The sequence below is a fragment of the Pogona vitticeps genome, chromosome 1, assembly GCF_051106095.1.
Source record: "Pogona vitticeps strain Pit_001003342236 chromosome 1, PviZW2.1, whole genome shotgun sequence".
Taxonomy (NCBI): Eukaryota; Metazoa; Chordata; class Lepidosauria; order Squamata; family Agamidae; genus Pogona; species Pogona vitticeps.
The window spans coordinates 242,541,568-242,557,967 of record NC_135783.1 but is presented as its reverse complement, the minus strand read 5'-3'; the positions used below and the strand labels follow the sequence as shown (position 1 = coordinate 242,557,967).

Below are 16,400 nucleotides of genomic sequence, written 5' to 3'. Positions count from 1 at the left end.
TAGGTTAGTAAACACAGTTTAACGCTTGGGTTACTAAGCTTTAATATATTGTGTGGACTTTTTGCAGGGCTCATATAGTTGGGCTGTACTGTATGTTTTCTTTGAGAGTGAATTCAATCTTTTATGTAAACATACATAGGCCCAGTCTATTTGATGCCAAAATATTGGAAAATGTGATAATGAAGATATTAGGTCAGTGGGAAAGGAAGAAGGAAAGAATCAATCTGCTACATTCAATACTTTTAAACTTGCTGGAGGGGGTGAGTGGGTGGGGGAGAATAGCCAAAAAGTAGCCATAGCAGAACAAGATCTCCCAGGCTGGAGGAGAGATAAGAGACACTCAGAGAGTCTGTCCTCTTATAATATGCATTCCATGTCTTGAATCAGAGATTCTGGGTAGGCTTAGCTGGAGCAGTGCTCTCCTCGGATTGAGTGAGTGTGCAATCTAGCCCTACCATTATATGTCAAAGTGTTTATCATGTAGTCCTAAATTGTGATTGAAATGGCAAAGTTTGGCCTCAGCATTTGGGCCTACATTTTTGCCATCCTGTGTGCTTCAGTCAGTTTTCTAGGAGCAAACAAGTTCCGAAAAATCTGTGTTGATTATTGTAATGTAGTTGTAGGGGTGGAGGAAGCAAACCAGCCAGTACCCAGAGTAGACCACACTGTGGGACAAATCTTCATCTAGTCACACCCATAGTTACCTTCAAGAGTTGAGATTGTTCCAGATGTAAGATTTCTTGCACTTAAAAGTCAGATAGGCAAGGAAAAATTTGGTTAGGTTGTGAATCAGTGAGAAAATGAAACCACAGGTCTGCAACATAGTGAATGTTTTATTTTGACAAAAGAATCCCCCAATGTATTGTGTCTTTTAATTCCCCATATAAGAGAAACTTGATTGTGCTAATACTCATCCCCTTCCTCCTCTTCTCCTTCTCCATCAATACTATCAGTCCCTACCTCTTCATAATCCTTCTCCAGGGCAGCCATGTCTTCACGGGCCTCTGAGAACTCTCCTTCTTCCATGCCTTCCCCTACATACCAATGGACAAAGGACCGCTTGGCATACATCAGGTCAAACTTGTGATCCAGACGGGCCCAGGCCTCAGCAATGGCAGTGGTATTGCTCAGCATACACACTGCCCGTTGGACTTTGGCGAGGTCTCCACCAGGAACCACAGTAGGGGGCTGGTAGTTGATGCCCACCTTGAAACCTGTGGGACACCAGTCCACAAACTGGATTGTTCTCTTTGTTTTAATGGTGGCAATGGCAGCATTGACATCCTTGGGCACCACATCACCTCGATACAGAAGGCAGCAAGCCATGTATTTGCCATGGCGAGGATCACATTTCACCATCTGGTTAGCAGGCTCAAAGCAAGCATTTGTGATCTCAGCCACAGAAAGCTGCTCATGGTAGGCCTTCTCGGCTGAGATGACGGGGGCATAAGTGGCCAGAGGGAAATGGATGCGGGGATATGGCACTAGGTTGGTCTGGAATTCTGTCAGGTCTACATTGAGAGCCCCATCAAAGCGCAAGGAGGCAGTGATGGAGGACACAATCTGGCCAATCAACCTGTTCAGATTTGTGTAGGTTGGACGCTCAATGTCCAGGTTCCTGCGGCAGATATCATAGATGGCTTCATTGTCCACCATGAAAGCACAATCGGAGTGCTCAAGAGTGGTGTGTGTGGTGAGGATGGAGTTGTAGGGCTCCACCACAGCGGTTGAAATCTGAGGTGCTGGATAGATGGAGAACTCCAGCTTGGACTTCTTGCCATAGTCAACTGAGAGCCGTTCCATCAGCAGGGAAGTGAATCCTGAGCCAGTGCCTCCCCCAAAGCTGTGGAAGATGAGGAATCCCTGGAGCCCCGTGCACTGATCAGCCTGTGGGACACATGAAACAAACCAAGAAACAGGTAATGGGCATTCCAGAGTGGAGTGGTGGGACATAAGAATCCGAGTTCTCGTAAGTTTTCCTAGCTGATCTTTTGATATCCTGTCCCAAAATGAATACTGTTAGGAGATCAACTGTTAACTATAGATATACTAATTTGAGAATAAGTCTCTTGGAGTATAATGTGATATATTTCTGAGAAAGAGTGGTTGTGCTGTATTTCTTCATTACAGATTAATGCCCTCACTAACCAGCTGGGCTTTCAGAAACACTGATCCCCTGTGACAGACAGTAATCATATCACTGGTATAGCAGGCTAGGTCCTGTTTCGTCAGAAAATAAGGCCATTCCATATATTGCTGAGTTTTAAGTACTCTGTGAAGAAAATGTGCCCGACTGGCTCCAGTTCTTTCACTGAAGCAGTAGAAAATGAACTGTGTGCCGCAACACCACCTGCTTATAACATATACAAGCAATGGGGGTGCATTTGACCTTACAGGTGTTTCAGATTTAAAGCCTCAAAATTCCAGTCTGCACAGTCCATGGTGAGGGATTATGGGAGTTACAGGGTAACACTTCTGGAAGGCTACAAATTCCCCACCCAAATTTATGCTCAGTCATGATCTTCACCCGGGACTTCTCTGGGGCCCCATACACTACCAAGTCCCCTTCTTGCTCCCTGTCTCCCTTGGTTCCAAGCCACATTACCAGCTTCCGGATTCTGTCCAGCACCAAATCAATGATTTCCTTGCCGATGGTGTAATGCCCACGTGCATAGTTGTTGGCAGCATCTTCCTTGCCAGTGATCAGCTGTTCTGGATGGAAGAGTTGGCGGTAGGTGCCAGTCCGAACCTCATCTAGAATACACAGTACAGGTCATTCCCATTGTGGATGACCCCTCTGTCACCTTCTGCCCTCGTGGAATTTGTCCAGAGTACAACTGACCTCCACATTTGCACCTATGCAGGTACAGTATATTCTGAGCCTGTCTGTAGGATCCTTTATTTGTTTGTTCTTTACCTGAACCATTTACAAACTATGCCTTTGTTCAAAAATGAGTTTGAGTGCAGTATATAACATTTACCACCAGTGCCAACCATTCCTCTCGGGACAACATTCCAAAGTGGCATGGCATTCTGAGTTAACTATGGCTATGGGTTATAAAAACATCCTTTTGAAACAACTCTAAATCAGCTGAATTTGGTCTGAATTTATGCTTTAGAAAAATACCTTTAAGACAAAACATATCACATTAATTTCCCCATGCATGTGAAGTGATGCTCAAAATTTTACAACCAAGATTTTTACTATATTTGGATGAAGAAAGGTCATTCAAGCTCAATTCAGAATGGAAAGAAATTCTAAAGCTCTCAGTATAAATGTACTTTGGCTGCTAGAGTATAATGAAGAATTTCAAAAGGTCAAATTGTGCTTTATGAACCATAGCATAGCATTTGACTATGTAGAACAAAAAAAAAACCTGTGGATTGCTCTAAAGGAAAATGGGTGTTCCTCAACATTTGATTGTCCACCTATATTGTGCACAAAAGGGTTCTGTAGAAGAAAAATATGGAGAAACAGAATGATTTCCAACAGGTGAATTTGTCAGGCAAGAGTACATTTTATCTCCCTGTCTGTTCATCCTGCATGCAGAACATATGTATATAAAAAACTGAATTAAATTGAGATGAAGGAGGAGCGAAAACTGGTGAAAAAAGCAGCAATAATTTACAATATGCAGATTAAGTTATAATACTGGCAGTAAATACATTTTTCGCTCCATAAGACGCACCTTTCCATAAGACGCACCAATATTTTAGGAGAAGAAAACAGGAAAATATAATCTGTTTTCTTTGCTCCATAAGACGCACAGACTTTCCACCCCCCTGTTTTGTGGGAAAAAAGTGCGTCTTATGGTGCGAAAAATACGGTAACAACAATCTGAAAGGAGCACTTACGGTTAAACGAAGTGAAAAAGCTGGATTATATCTTTACACTAAGAAGATAAAAATTGTGTATGTAGAACATTTATATAACATTAATGCTAACACTGAAGAAATCAGACTTGTTAGAGATTTTCTGTACCTTGGTTTAATAATCAATGAACATGGGGATAACTGCTACCAAGAAATCAGAAGAAGATTGAGACTTGGTTGGGCAAGAATGAAAGAACTAGAAATCATCTTTAAAAGTAAGGATGTGTTGCTGGAGACCAAGGTTAATCCAATCCATGCTCTGGGATGTTAAGGCTGGATAATGAGGGAAGCTGAAGGGGGAAAACTGATTCATTCAAAATGTGATGTTGGAAGAGTCCTTTACAAATGACATTGACCACCAGAAAGACAAAGCAGGTTATAGATTAACTCAAGACTGATGGGAGATTTTGGGGTACCACAAAAGGGTAGGAAGTGGTTAAATAGTTGGTTTGTTACTATATTCTTACTAGCCTGACAGGCATCAAAATATCTTGCACCATCTCTGGATTCAAGTCAGCAACCAGCAAGAATGCACCGAGATACCCCCCAGGTTTGGCTCAGACTGTATCCCTGACACAGAACACTCACCAATCACAGTGGGCTCCAGATCCACAAAAACAGCCCGAGGCACGTGCTTTCCAGCTCCAGTTTCACTGAAGAAAGTATTAAAGGAGTCATCCCCACCTCCGATGGTTTTGTCACTGGGCATTTGCCCATCTGGCTGAATCCCATGTTCCAAGCAATACAACTCCCAGCATGCATTGCCAATCTGCACACCAGCCTGGCCAACATGGACTGAAATGCACTCACGCTGAAAAGAGAAGGATATAGACATCGTTGATGTGGAAATCAAGTCACATGTCAAGAAGAGCTACCATTGACTAGAACAGGGAACTTCTAGATACACATTTGGTGAGGCACCAAACATGCAAATTAGAGTATCTTTGTAGGCAGCAGTCCTGCTCACCCAAGAAGGCCACTGAGAACTTCTAGACCGGAAGAGTATCCAGTCTGGGTTAGGGCTTTGCATGAGCAATACATGCTCCTTTGCTTTCTGGGGCAACTCTAAGGTAGCCTTAACAGCTCAGTCCTGACCATAGTGATGGTCACTCCTAGGACAACTCTTCTAAACCTGGTATCCTACAAATGGGGTGGCCCATGGGTCAAGCATGGGGGACATCTCACTCCAAAATTTCTGGGCAGGGTGCTGCTCTAGTCATGAGCTGTCTATGTCTCCAGATGCATTAGACTACAGTTACCATAATCTCCCTGCCAGAATATCTGTGGGGTTACGGGAGCTGTAATCTTAACATATCTGAAGGCCAAATAGATTTACAAAGATGGAGATGTTGCTTAATACTTTGGTGTAACTACAGAAAGAAGAGCTTTCTGGGTGTATATATAAAAATGTGCTTTCTTAGTAGACCACTCAAGGCAAAAGGCTTCTGTTAGAAACCACACCCACACCCACAATCATACAGATTATATAATTCCTCAATGCCACCTCCGGAATTTAGATACAGTAGTGCCAAAATCTAGACATGAATGTACTGGTGAGCATTAGGTAAATAAACAGCCAGCACCTCCCTGTTCTGTTAACTTTTCTTTGTTTTGATAGCGTAAACTTTCTTTTCATTCCCCTCCTTTTTTCCTTTGGAGGAGACTTGCACCATGCCTCGATCAGAGTAGGATAAGAGACAGTACTGCTTGCCTCGAGTGCTGAAATGGCTAGTTAAAGCTTTGGGTGAAAGACACAAAACAAATGTTTTCACATTATAAAAAGGATTTCAATGAAACATTTGAACAACTCGGGCTCTTAAACTGGGGAGAGGCTGCTTTAGAAACTGGTGGACTTTATTCTTTAGGACAATGCTTTCCAACCTGTGATTCCCCAGATATTGTTGGACTTCAGTTCTTGGTAGCTTCAGCCAGGATGGCCAATAGAAAGGGATTCTGGAAGCTGTAGTCCAGCCACAGCTGGGGACCTGAAGGTTAAGATCCACTGCTTTATAGTCTTTCAAGAAGAGCTTGGATGGACACCTATCAAGGATACTGTGACAGTGGACTTATTGCATCAGTGGACTACTGGACTAGATGACCTTTGATGTGCCTTCCAAGTTACTGGCCAAATTCCTGTTGCTTTAACTTATGCCACATAAGGCTGGTGATGTCATCAGTCACTGAGGTGTTTCAAAATTTTAAAAAAATAAAATTCCCCCTTTATGTCATGAGGCTCCCTTGGGATCCCTTTCAACACAAGGAAGCTGTTGGGAGCCACAGGATAGCAGGGGGAGAATCTTTAATTTCCAAAAATCATACGTGCTGGAATGATTTTAAGTTAAAGCAACAGGATCTCAGCTAGTGTATCATGCCATGGCCCTTCTCTCACCTTAAGGGAAAACTTCTTGCCAGCTCCCTCTCCCAGTAAGCTTCACACAGTCTGAATGCTCAATACACCTGTTTTCAGCCGCATGGTTAAGGTAACAAGACATGGAGAAAAATCCATGGGCCAGATTTTCCAGGACATGCAACTTCATTTTTAGTTTTTTTACACATGGATGCCATGCCACTCCTCAAGTTGCTCAGAACAGTGTAGGATCATTTACTGCAGTTTCTTTCCTATTTATATAGAGAGAAGATTTATCCCTAAATATCAAGAGACCACGTAGAAGCTACTGGTGTGCAGGGCTTCAGTAAGCCAATGCTTCTTACCACCTTCCACAACAGTACTGAGACAGTGCTGAACGCCTTTAAAAACATGTGTTTAGAACCAGCTGGAGAAATAGGGATCTGATTTAAAGCCATCCTCTGAGTTGCTAACCCAAGGTGGAGATTAGTACCCAGCCTATCAACCCCAGCACTCTATCAAGAACAGGAACTCTTCACAATCTGGTGCTCTCCAGATGTGTTGGGTCACAACTCCAGTGATCCCTTAGCCAGTTATAAGAAGGGAGCAAAGCTCAATGGCAGAATTGCCACTTCGCATGTCATGTAAAAGGTGCTAAGCCCAGTCCCTGGCATCTACAGGTAGCGCTGGAGTATTAGGCCAGATGGATCAAGAGTCTGAGGAACAAACACCCCTAATTAACAGTTCCTCCATCATCAGTAGCTCTGGTTCTGCCTTTCCTCTTTCTTCTGCATCTTGTATCCTTGCTAGAGCTCTAAGTGTATCTGTGTTTCGAGCGATGGGCTCAAGGATTACACTTTTATGTTTAAACAAGGAAAACATTGTGGAGCTGATCACTGTAGAGACCAGAACTGAGGCTTCCTCCCTCCTCTAGGGTAACTAAAAAGTCCAAGTAAGAAAAATACTCACCATCTTGCAGAATGTCTTCAATCTGGCAGCAAGGAATTCCGAGGAAGAAGAATGGAGATGAAGGTGTTGTCTGAACTGGCTGCTTTTTATAGCATTCCAAAGCCTATCTCCAAGGTAGAAGAAGACTTTTTGTTGTTAGAGACGGACACAGGGCTGGCTTTTTTTTTTTCTGAATGGTTACTGGGTTACATCCAGGACTAACAAATATTCAATAGTGAAACAGCTGAGCTAGGCTTGTAAGGGCCTTGGTTACACCAAACAGTTCCATATCCAAGCCCTGACATGCATGGGATCAAAGGGCAGGAAAGGTCTCCAGAAGGCTTGTTTATACATTTATATCCTGTCAATGTATGTGGCTTTCCTCTTCTCCCCACTACAGGGTAAGTCAGATAGACAGTGACTGGCCCAACGTTACCCAGTCTGTTTCTTGGCTGTGAGGGCTAGGATTTGTGTTTCTGAAGTCCCAGTCAAACACTCCATCCACTACAACATCCTGGCTTTTTAAAATATGTATTTTGTTTTGAACTCTCCTTGTTCTTTGATGCTAGAGTACAGCATACGTACGGTGGCAGAATGTGGGTGCCACCAGAAAAGGCTTTTATTGGGCAATCAACTAGCCTCATTTACTTTACTTTATGGGTAGTCCAGAATGTCCTTCCTGCTATGTTTCCCTATTGCCTCTTCCATCTTTTTTCTTATTATTAAGGGAAAGAATGATGACATCAGTATTGCAGGGTGTGACGTGTGCCATGACGTCACCTGCCTGTCTTGGCTAAGGCCGGAGTTTCCTGGCCTATGGCAGGGCAGGAGGTGGGTCTTAAAGGGGTGGAGTTTATGTATATAAGGGGGGAGTGCAAAGAGGGGAGAATTATTAGAGAGTTAGGGAATTAGAGAGTGGGAGAGTGAGAGAGGGCTTAAAAGAAGATCTGTATACAGGGTTAGATATAGGTTAGGTAATTGAGTAATTGAGTGTTAAGTAACAAAGAACTGTGCAGGGTTAAGGTCTGAGAAATATAGTGTGACAAGTGATTCTTTTACTCAGTGATTTCCATTTTATTTTTGTATTCAATAAATCATCATTTTTAGTTTGAAATCCATACTAAGTCTGAAGTGTCAGGTTTATGTGTGGTTGGTGGCAGCGAAGTTGTGTGGGTGTGTGAGAAGGATCGTGACCTGTCATCTCTTGTGGTGACTTAGGAGGAGGTGGCAGTCGCGACAAAACTGGTGGCAGCGGTGGGATACGAGTTGTCCAGTAGCCCAGTTGTCCAGAAAAGCCTTGGCTAGTGTGACCAGAGCAAAAGGATTTCAGTTAGGTGCACCTGAAGTGGGGTGTGGGTAACTCTCTAGGATTTGTCTCCAGGGGGGAGCAGATCTAGTAGAGAGGCACCTAAACTTCAGAGTGAGGGAACTGACTTATGAGCTCTAGAAGGTCCATTTTGTGAGGGAGATTGGCCCAAAGTATGTTGTGACTTGGTCTGAGAGTCCAGAGTTGGGAGAACTCGGAAGGGACAGACAGACCAAGGGCAGCGAAGATTTGGGATTTCTCTAGTGAACTACAGAACCTGAGAGAAGGTGAAGCTGTGGTGGATTTGGAAGTAGAGCCAAGGGCAGAAAATTAAAGTAGCTCTAAATCTGGCAAGAGGCCCGGTGAAGGGGCAGAAGCCATTAGAGATTACAGTAACAAGCCTAGCCATATCTGTTGGTATACCCTGTTAAAGAGTGTCAGACCTAAAGCACAGCAAGAAGAAAAGTATTTTTAAACAGAGGCGTGGAAATTGACAGGAGCCTTTTGAGTTAGTAAAATGCCTCTCACACGCAGTCAAATGGCAGAAGTGAGTGAACAAAGAGACCAAGCAATGTCAGACTGGTCTGGGGATGAGTCAAATGGTGAGGGAAGAGTTGCCTCAGTGCAGGAAGAAGCTAATGGTGAACAGTTATCAGAACTGAGGAAAATTCAGTTAGCCCAAGAACATGAATATAGGATGAGACAATTAGAAAAAGAGGAAAGATTGGAGAGAGAGAAGATGGAAAGGGAGGCTGAGAGAGAGAGAATGGAAAGAGAAGAAAGATTGGAGAGAGAGAGGATGGCGTTTGAGTTAAGAAAATTGGAAATGATGGACCAGAACAATAATAATAATAGGGAAAATGAGGAGAGCCAATTATCAAAAGCAGATTTAAAGAAATTTCCATCCTATAAACAAGGGGATTTGGTTGAAGCGTTCCTTACAAGTTTTGAGAGAGCAGCCTCAGATTTTTCCCTCAGAGAAGCAGAGAAAATGGTAGTTTTAAGGTCTCTGATTAGTGGGAAAATGGCAGAAATATATGCTGATATGCCAGTTGAGCTCAGTAAAGATTATTCAGAGTTCAAAAAAAATGGTTTTCAATCGATTTGGCATTAATTCAGAACATCTTAGGCAGAAATTCAGAAAACTTACTAAAAGATCAGATGAGTCTTATACCCAACTTGGTTTTAACTTAGAAAAGTGTTTAGATCGTTGGCTTGAACAGGAGAATGTAAAAACTTTTCAGGAATTGAAAAATGTTGTGGGCCTGGAGCAGTTTTATTCCTTACTCCATGGGGAACTTAAATTTTTAGTTCAAGAACGGAAACCAACTGACGTTAGAAACGCTGCACAAATAGCTGATTTTATTTCTCAAATAAGGGGTCCTAGTTGTTATGAGGGGAGAGGTGTGAGGAAAACATGGGACCCAAAGTTCTCTAAGGAACAAGCACAGAGACAGACTAAAGTAGGCGGCCATTTTAGTGAAAAGCCCTCAGAACAGGGCCAGCACAGTAAACAAGTTTTGGAGGGAAAAGAGAAACTTGAAAGATTTGATGGGAAAAGCTCATGGGGGGAGAGAATCTGCTTCATTTGCAAAAAGAAAGGCCACATTGCTGCACAATGTTTTAATACAAGGCAAAATAAAGAAATTCCACCTCAGAAAGTTAATGTAAAAGAAGCAAAGGCTGTATTTTGTGTTCAGAGTAAACCTCAAGCTTCTTCTAATGAAAGTTCTGTTACCATGGAAACCCAGGCAGAGGCAGTTAGGAGCTCTGAAGTGGATACATTGAAGGAGCTGCCTCTCGCTGAAGTTGTCCACTGTTATTACATAGAGACAAATAATGCGTTATTGGAATCTGCTGGGGACAGGATAAAAGTTTTTGAAAATGACTATACTGCTTTGAGAGACTCTTGTTCTCAAATTTCTATTTGCCACTCAGACATAGTACCACAAAGTTGTATGATTGCTGACCAGACTCTATCTGTGAAAGGGATTGGGTCAGAACTAGTTTCATTACCTGTAGCTGATTTGAAAATTGAATATCAAGGTTGGAAGGGATTTTGGAGAGTGGGGGTGTCTTCTGAGATTCCTACCCCTTTTCTTATTGGTAATGACTTAACAAAGCATGTCAAGAGTGCCCTGGTGGTAACACGTTCACAATCAGTACAAAGTGAAGCCAGTAATGAGACTGACTCTCAAGAGCCAGAGAAATTTGTACCACAACCTGAGGCATTCTCAGTTGAAATACCTCAGAAAAGCCTCTTTGTCAAGGAACAAACAGCAGACCCCACCTTAAAAGACTGTTTTGGAAAGGTGACTGATGAAGATTTATCACCTGAATGCCCTGAGCGTTTTATTATTAAAGGTGGTTTACTTTATAAGGAAAAACTGAATAATATTTCAAAAGGGGGGCCTGAAGTTAAGAGACAGTTGGTGGTGCCTGAGAAATATCGCCCTATGATTCTGGAAAAGGGACATGCAGACATTTTCTCAGCTCATATGGGGATAAACAAGACCAAACAAAGAATAGCCCAAAACTTTTACTGGCCTGATATGGGTAAACATATTAAGAGTTTCTGTCAAAGATGCCATATTTATCAGAGACAGGGCTCTAATTGTGATAAGACTAGAGCAAAGCTATGCCCATTACCAGTGATTTCAACTCCTTTTACACGTCTAGGCGTGGATATCATAGGTCCATTGCCCAACGCCACTAAGCGGGGAAACAGATTTATTTTAACTATAGTAGACCATGCAACGAGATATCCGGAAGCGATCCCATTACGTAATATAGAGACCCAGACTGTAGCAGAAGCCTTACTGAAGTACATGAGTAGGATGGGTTTTCCTTCTGAGATAATCACAGATTTAGGAACCTCTCATACATCCAAACTTATGAAAAGGTTAGGCAGGGGGGTCGTTCACATCAATGCCCTGAAGCCTTATTACAGAGAGACCAACCATGTGCAGTTTGCAATAAAAGCGGCTGATAAGGAGGAACATGGGTTGCCCTTCGGGGAAGGGAGGGGCCCACAAAAGTTCAATCCACAAGAGGTGCAGATCAGCCCTGCTCTATCCAGAGAACAGCAGAATAGTTGTAGAACGCTGGTTACAAAACCTCAAGAAGTGTTCTCAAACAAACCTGGTGTTGACAAGAGAGTGCTACCCAGGACTGACACAGGGAATGCTTCTCAGTCTGTAACACCATGTAGAGTAACAGGTTATTACTTTGACAATATTCGCAAAGAGCTAGACGAAATGCTGAACGATCAAATTATTGCACACTCATCTAGCGCTTGGTTAGCCCCTGTAGTTTTAGTAGACAAGCCGGATGGCAGTGTCAGGTTCTGTGTGTACTACAGCAAGTTATATTCAGTAACTAAACCTGATGCTTATCCCAGGCCTAGGCTTGATGACCTAAGTGAGATGATTGGAGGTTGCAGAGTCATATCCTTGTTAGGTCTAACCAAAGAGTGTTGGCAAGGAAGAAGTGATCCTAGGGCCCAAGAGAAAGTCGCATATTGTAGTCCATTTGGCCTGTTTGAATTTCGAGTCCTTAGCTTTGGCTTGAGAAACTCACCAGCTACATTTCAAAGGCTCATGGACCATACTCTGAAAGGGCTCAGTGACTTCACGGTAGCTTATATCGATGACATAGGGGTCTTTAGCAACACCTGGCAAGATCACCTACATCATCTAGAATTAGTGCTACAAAGATTGAAAGATGGTGGCTTAACCGTTAAAGCTAGTAAGTGTCAGCTAGGTAACTCAGAGATGAAGTACCTAGGTCACATAGTGGGAGGAGGCCTAATCAAACCTTTAGAGGCCAAGGTAGAAGCAATCCTGAATTGGCCCAGACCTACCACTAAAAAGAAAGTGAGGTCCTTTTTAGGTCTGGCAGGGTATTACAGAAAGTTTATACCCGGTTTCAGTGAGATTGCTGCACCTTTATCAGACCTGACAAAGAAGCAGAGCAACAACAGCGTTTCCTGGTCAGAAAAGTGCGAGATGGCGTTTGGACGGCTGAAAGATGCTCTAACCAACCATCCAGTGCTGCATGCTCCTGACTTCAACAGAGAGTTCATCATCTACACGGATGCATCTAATGCCGGTGTGGGAGCGGTACTGTGCCAACAGGATGACAGCGGAGACCAACATCCAGTGGCGTACCTGAGCAAGAAGTTGCTTCCCAGGGAGAAGAATCTTTCTACCATCGAGAAAGAGTGTTTGGCGATCATCTTCGCGATCCGGAAGTTGAAGGCTTACGTCTGGGGTCGACATTTTACCTTGTGCACTGATCACTCACCTCTTTCGTGGTTGCGGACTATGAAATCACAGAACAGTAAACTGATGAGGTGGGCGCTTCTTTTGCAGGACTATGATTTCGAGGTTAAGGTGGTCAGAGGGACTATAAACTGTGTGGCTGACGCCTTATCCAGAAGACCGGAAGACGACATCTAAAGAACTTATGGACTCTGTACTTGGTATATGGCAATGTAAAATGTTTGGACAGTTATGTGTTGGGTTATGATAAATGTTATGCATTGCATGTTTTTATATACCTGTATGGCGGAAGTGTAAGTATATTTGAATACTGTAGTTATATTAAACTGTGTTAATAAATGTAATGCTTGATGTTGGTTGCAGTTGTTTTGGGGAAAAAGCACCTTAGCTTTCCCCCACAAAACAACTTATTAAAGGGGGAAGGTATGTGACGTGTGCCATGATGTCACCTGCCTGTCTTGGCTAAGGCTGGAGTTTCCTGGCCTATGGCAGGGCAGGAGGTGGGTCTTAAAGGGGTGGAGTTTATGTATATAAGGGGGGAGTGCAAAGAGGGGAGAATTATTAGAGAGTTAGGGAATTAGAGAGTGGGAGAGTGAGAGAGGGCTTAAAAGAAGATCTGTATACAGGGTTAGATATAGGTTAGGTAATTGAGTAATTGAGTGTTAAGTAACAAAGAACTGTGCAGGGTTAAGGTCTGAGAAATATAGTGTGACAAGTGATTCTTTTACTCAGTGATTTCCATTTTATTTTTGTATTCAATAAATCATCATTTTTAGTTTGAAATCCATACTAAGTCTGAAGTGTCAGGTTTATGTGTGGTTGGTGGCAGCGAAGTTGTGTGGGTGTGTGAGAAGGATCGTGACCTGTCATCTCTTGTGGTGACTTAGGAGGAGGTGGCAGTCGCGACACAGGGTATTGTTGGGAGCTGTCCTTCTGGAAGTACCCTCAGTATGGCTCATGAGGTAGGGTTACCACTTTACCTGGTTAGGCATGTTTGGCCTGGATTTTAGACACGATACCTGCTTAGCCCATGCCATTCAAAATGCACAGTCACTGTTTGGGCCAATTGTTTTGTGAAAAGAAACAAGCCTTTCTTTGGGATTAAATAATAAGGTTTCACCAGAGCTCAAAAATACGTAAACCAAAGACTAGTGGGTAAAGGTTACAATTGTAGGATAGCCTGGTCCTTGCACAGAACCGCCAGAAAGCAGGTAATCTGTAGCAATCAACGCCGAAAGGGGACACATAGCCTCAAAAGAGATTGTGTATTTTCAGGGCATGCCAGACAGGGCTGAAATGCCTGATTGGTTTAATACAGGGGAGGGGGCAATCCTCTGCTATAGCCACCAAAATTCTCTAAGCAGCTTATATATGTGCAGACCCTCCCATTGCTTTCCACTGAGTGACACAAGAAGGAAAACACCTTGATATCTCAGGGCTGTCCAGATGGGTATATATTGTAGACCATATATTGTAGACCACTGTTTGTATTACTGTTCTTATGGTGTTGTTTGAACCAAATTTCAGTGTCCACACATGTTTCTACTTAGATGGATTCATCCTGCTCCTTTAAGAGTTCTTCTGCTCCTTTGTGGCACAACACTAGGGGTTCTGGTTTTTCAGCACAATTCAGTGCACTCCTAAATATCCCATTGTGTAGCCTGTTCGGATGGTTATTTTGCACCCATATGAGCATTAGGTGGTATTATCTGAGATGACGTATTAGGTGGGTTGTGACATCAGGAGGGTGGATGGAGAAACACCCTCCTCTATTTTTGTCTTTTGAAACAAAATTCCCCACATACAATTCTAATATCTTGCTGGGTTGAAGCATTGCTGTTTTGACTTGTCAAAAGAGGGGGGGGGGAGCCACTGCAGCTGGCTGAATGATAGCTGTGAGAAAAGTTGGGGAAGGGGGCTATGTTGGCTCAGTGGTCTCTGCCCCCACAAGATAGCAGAGCCCCAGCAGAGCCTTGGCTGAGAAGAAAGGAAAGGAAAAGAATGGGTTACCTGTCTTCCACCTCCACAACCTTCACCTCAACGTTTTCCCCTCAGACTTGTGCTGTCCTCAGTTGCTGCTGCTGCTTTTTCCTTACTCTTTTTTCTTCTTTTTTTTCTTTTTTGCAAAGTTTTAATTTTCATGTCAGGGTAAGGAATGGAAGGTAACAATGGGGAACAATGGGGATAAAGATAAAAATGGAGTGAGATTGAAAATGTACCTTACAAGCAATTAATATATTTCCCATATACTGTAGTATACGATTAATTCAAATTATACTTTCAATATGTTACACAATCCAGTTCAGACATACTCAGTGTTAATCTAATCATTAGTTACATGACTGTCTATATTTTTATTTTAGCAGTTGCTCTTTCTATTTTGCAACCATACATATAGTTTTTCCCAACATTTCTGGTGGTTCTTTTTCCTTGTTTCACCTAGCCATTCTGATAATTTATCCATTTCTGCAATTTCGAAAATTTTCACAATCAGTTCCTCTATTTGTGGTATTTCAGGCTCTTTCCAGTGTTTTGCAAAAACTATTCTTGCGGCTGTTATAATATGAATGCCTAAGTATGTTTTTGCAAGGTCCATTGAGTCCGGCAAAATATTTGATAAAAATAATTCAGGTTTCATAGGACCTGGACTTTTAAGAACCTCTTGTAACAGCCTCACTTTGTTCCAATATCTTTGTGCTTTTTTACAAATCCACCACATGTGATAGAATGATCCTTCCTACTGTTTACACTTCCAACATAAATTTGATATTTGGGCATTCATTTTAGCTAAAGTTATGGGTGTCATATACCATCTATAACACATTTGTAAGTATTCTCTTTAAATGTAACAGATTTAGTTAATTTTATATTCATTTTCCACATTCGTTCCCATTGTTCTAGTTCTATATTGTGCCCAACAGTCTGTTCCCATTTAATCGTACTAGATTTCACGACTACCTCCTGTGTATCAAAATCTAACAGAAATACAATAACTTAATATGTTTTTCACCTGTCTCTAGAAAGATTCTATCAAAGGGTGTATTTTCTAAGTAGAAGCCTTATTGTTTATCTTTAGCAAATCGTGATGATAACTGAGATTGAGCCCACCGGTCCATTTCAACTCCTTGATCCACTAGTTCTTGTTGGGTTTTGAGAGAGTCATCGAAATTTAAGATTTCGCTGTATTTTACTATGGGGGGGGGGCAAACACCTCAATTGGTGTCACCCAGTGTGGAATTTTCCTGTACATCTGGTTCTTTACTTTATTCCATGTCCATCAAAGTGCTTTCCTCAGTGTGTGCTTCTTGAACTGCTTAAAATCCTGTGTTCTATTGTACCACAGAAATGTGTGATAGCCCCATTTCAGATCATGTCCTTCTAATTTCAAAAGCTTTGAAGGTTCCTATTTCCTTACTCATGGTGGACCCTTCTCACAGGAGAATAAACTCTGTTCCAAATTCCTCTGTCTGGACAGGCCCTCGGTCTGCTTAAACCAGATCAGAGGTATAAGTTTGAAGATTTTTGGTGTTTCCTGAACTTCTTCTGAGTTCTGTTTGCTGAGTGAATCATCTTCTTTCTTAAAGCTACTGATGAAGAATCTCAGAAAGTTCCATATTTGTCCTGCTGTTTTCTTCTACCCCTC

The 16,400-nt window shown here is 42.4% G+C and overlaps 1 protein-coding gene across 2 annotated transcripts; it reads right to left on the bottom strand.

Moving 5' to 3' along the window:
• Window positions 1-815: 815 nt before the first annotated feature.
• Window positions 816-14,873, bottom strand: LOC110078208 (tubulin alpha-1D chain). 2 transcript variants are annotated; one of them, XM_078383455.1, is made up of 5 exons: window positions 14,768-14,873; window positions 7,190-7,292; window positions 4,462-4,684; window positions 2,606-2,754; window positions 816-1,887 (listed from the first exon to the last, which is right to left on the bottom strand). In XM_078383455.1, exons 2-5 carry the CDS (start codon window positions 7,190-7,192, stop codon window positions 904-906), a joined length of 1,359 nt encoding a protein of 452 aa, XP_078239581.1. In that variant the 5' UTR covers window positions 7,193-7,292; window positions 14,768-14,873; the 3' UTR covers window positions 816-903. The 2 variants fall into 2 exon arrangements, with proteins under 2 accessions (XP_078239581.1, XP_020647754.3); XM_020792095.3 differs by lacking the exon at window positions 14,768-14,873 and having other exon boundaries at window positions 7,190-7,297.
• Window positions 14,874-16,400: the final 1,527 nt, after the last annotated feature.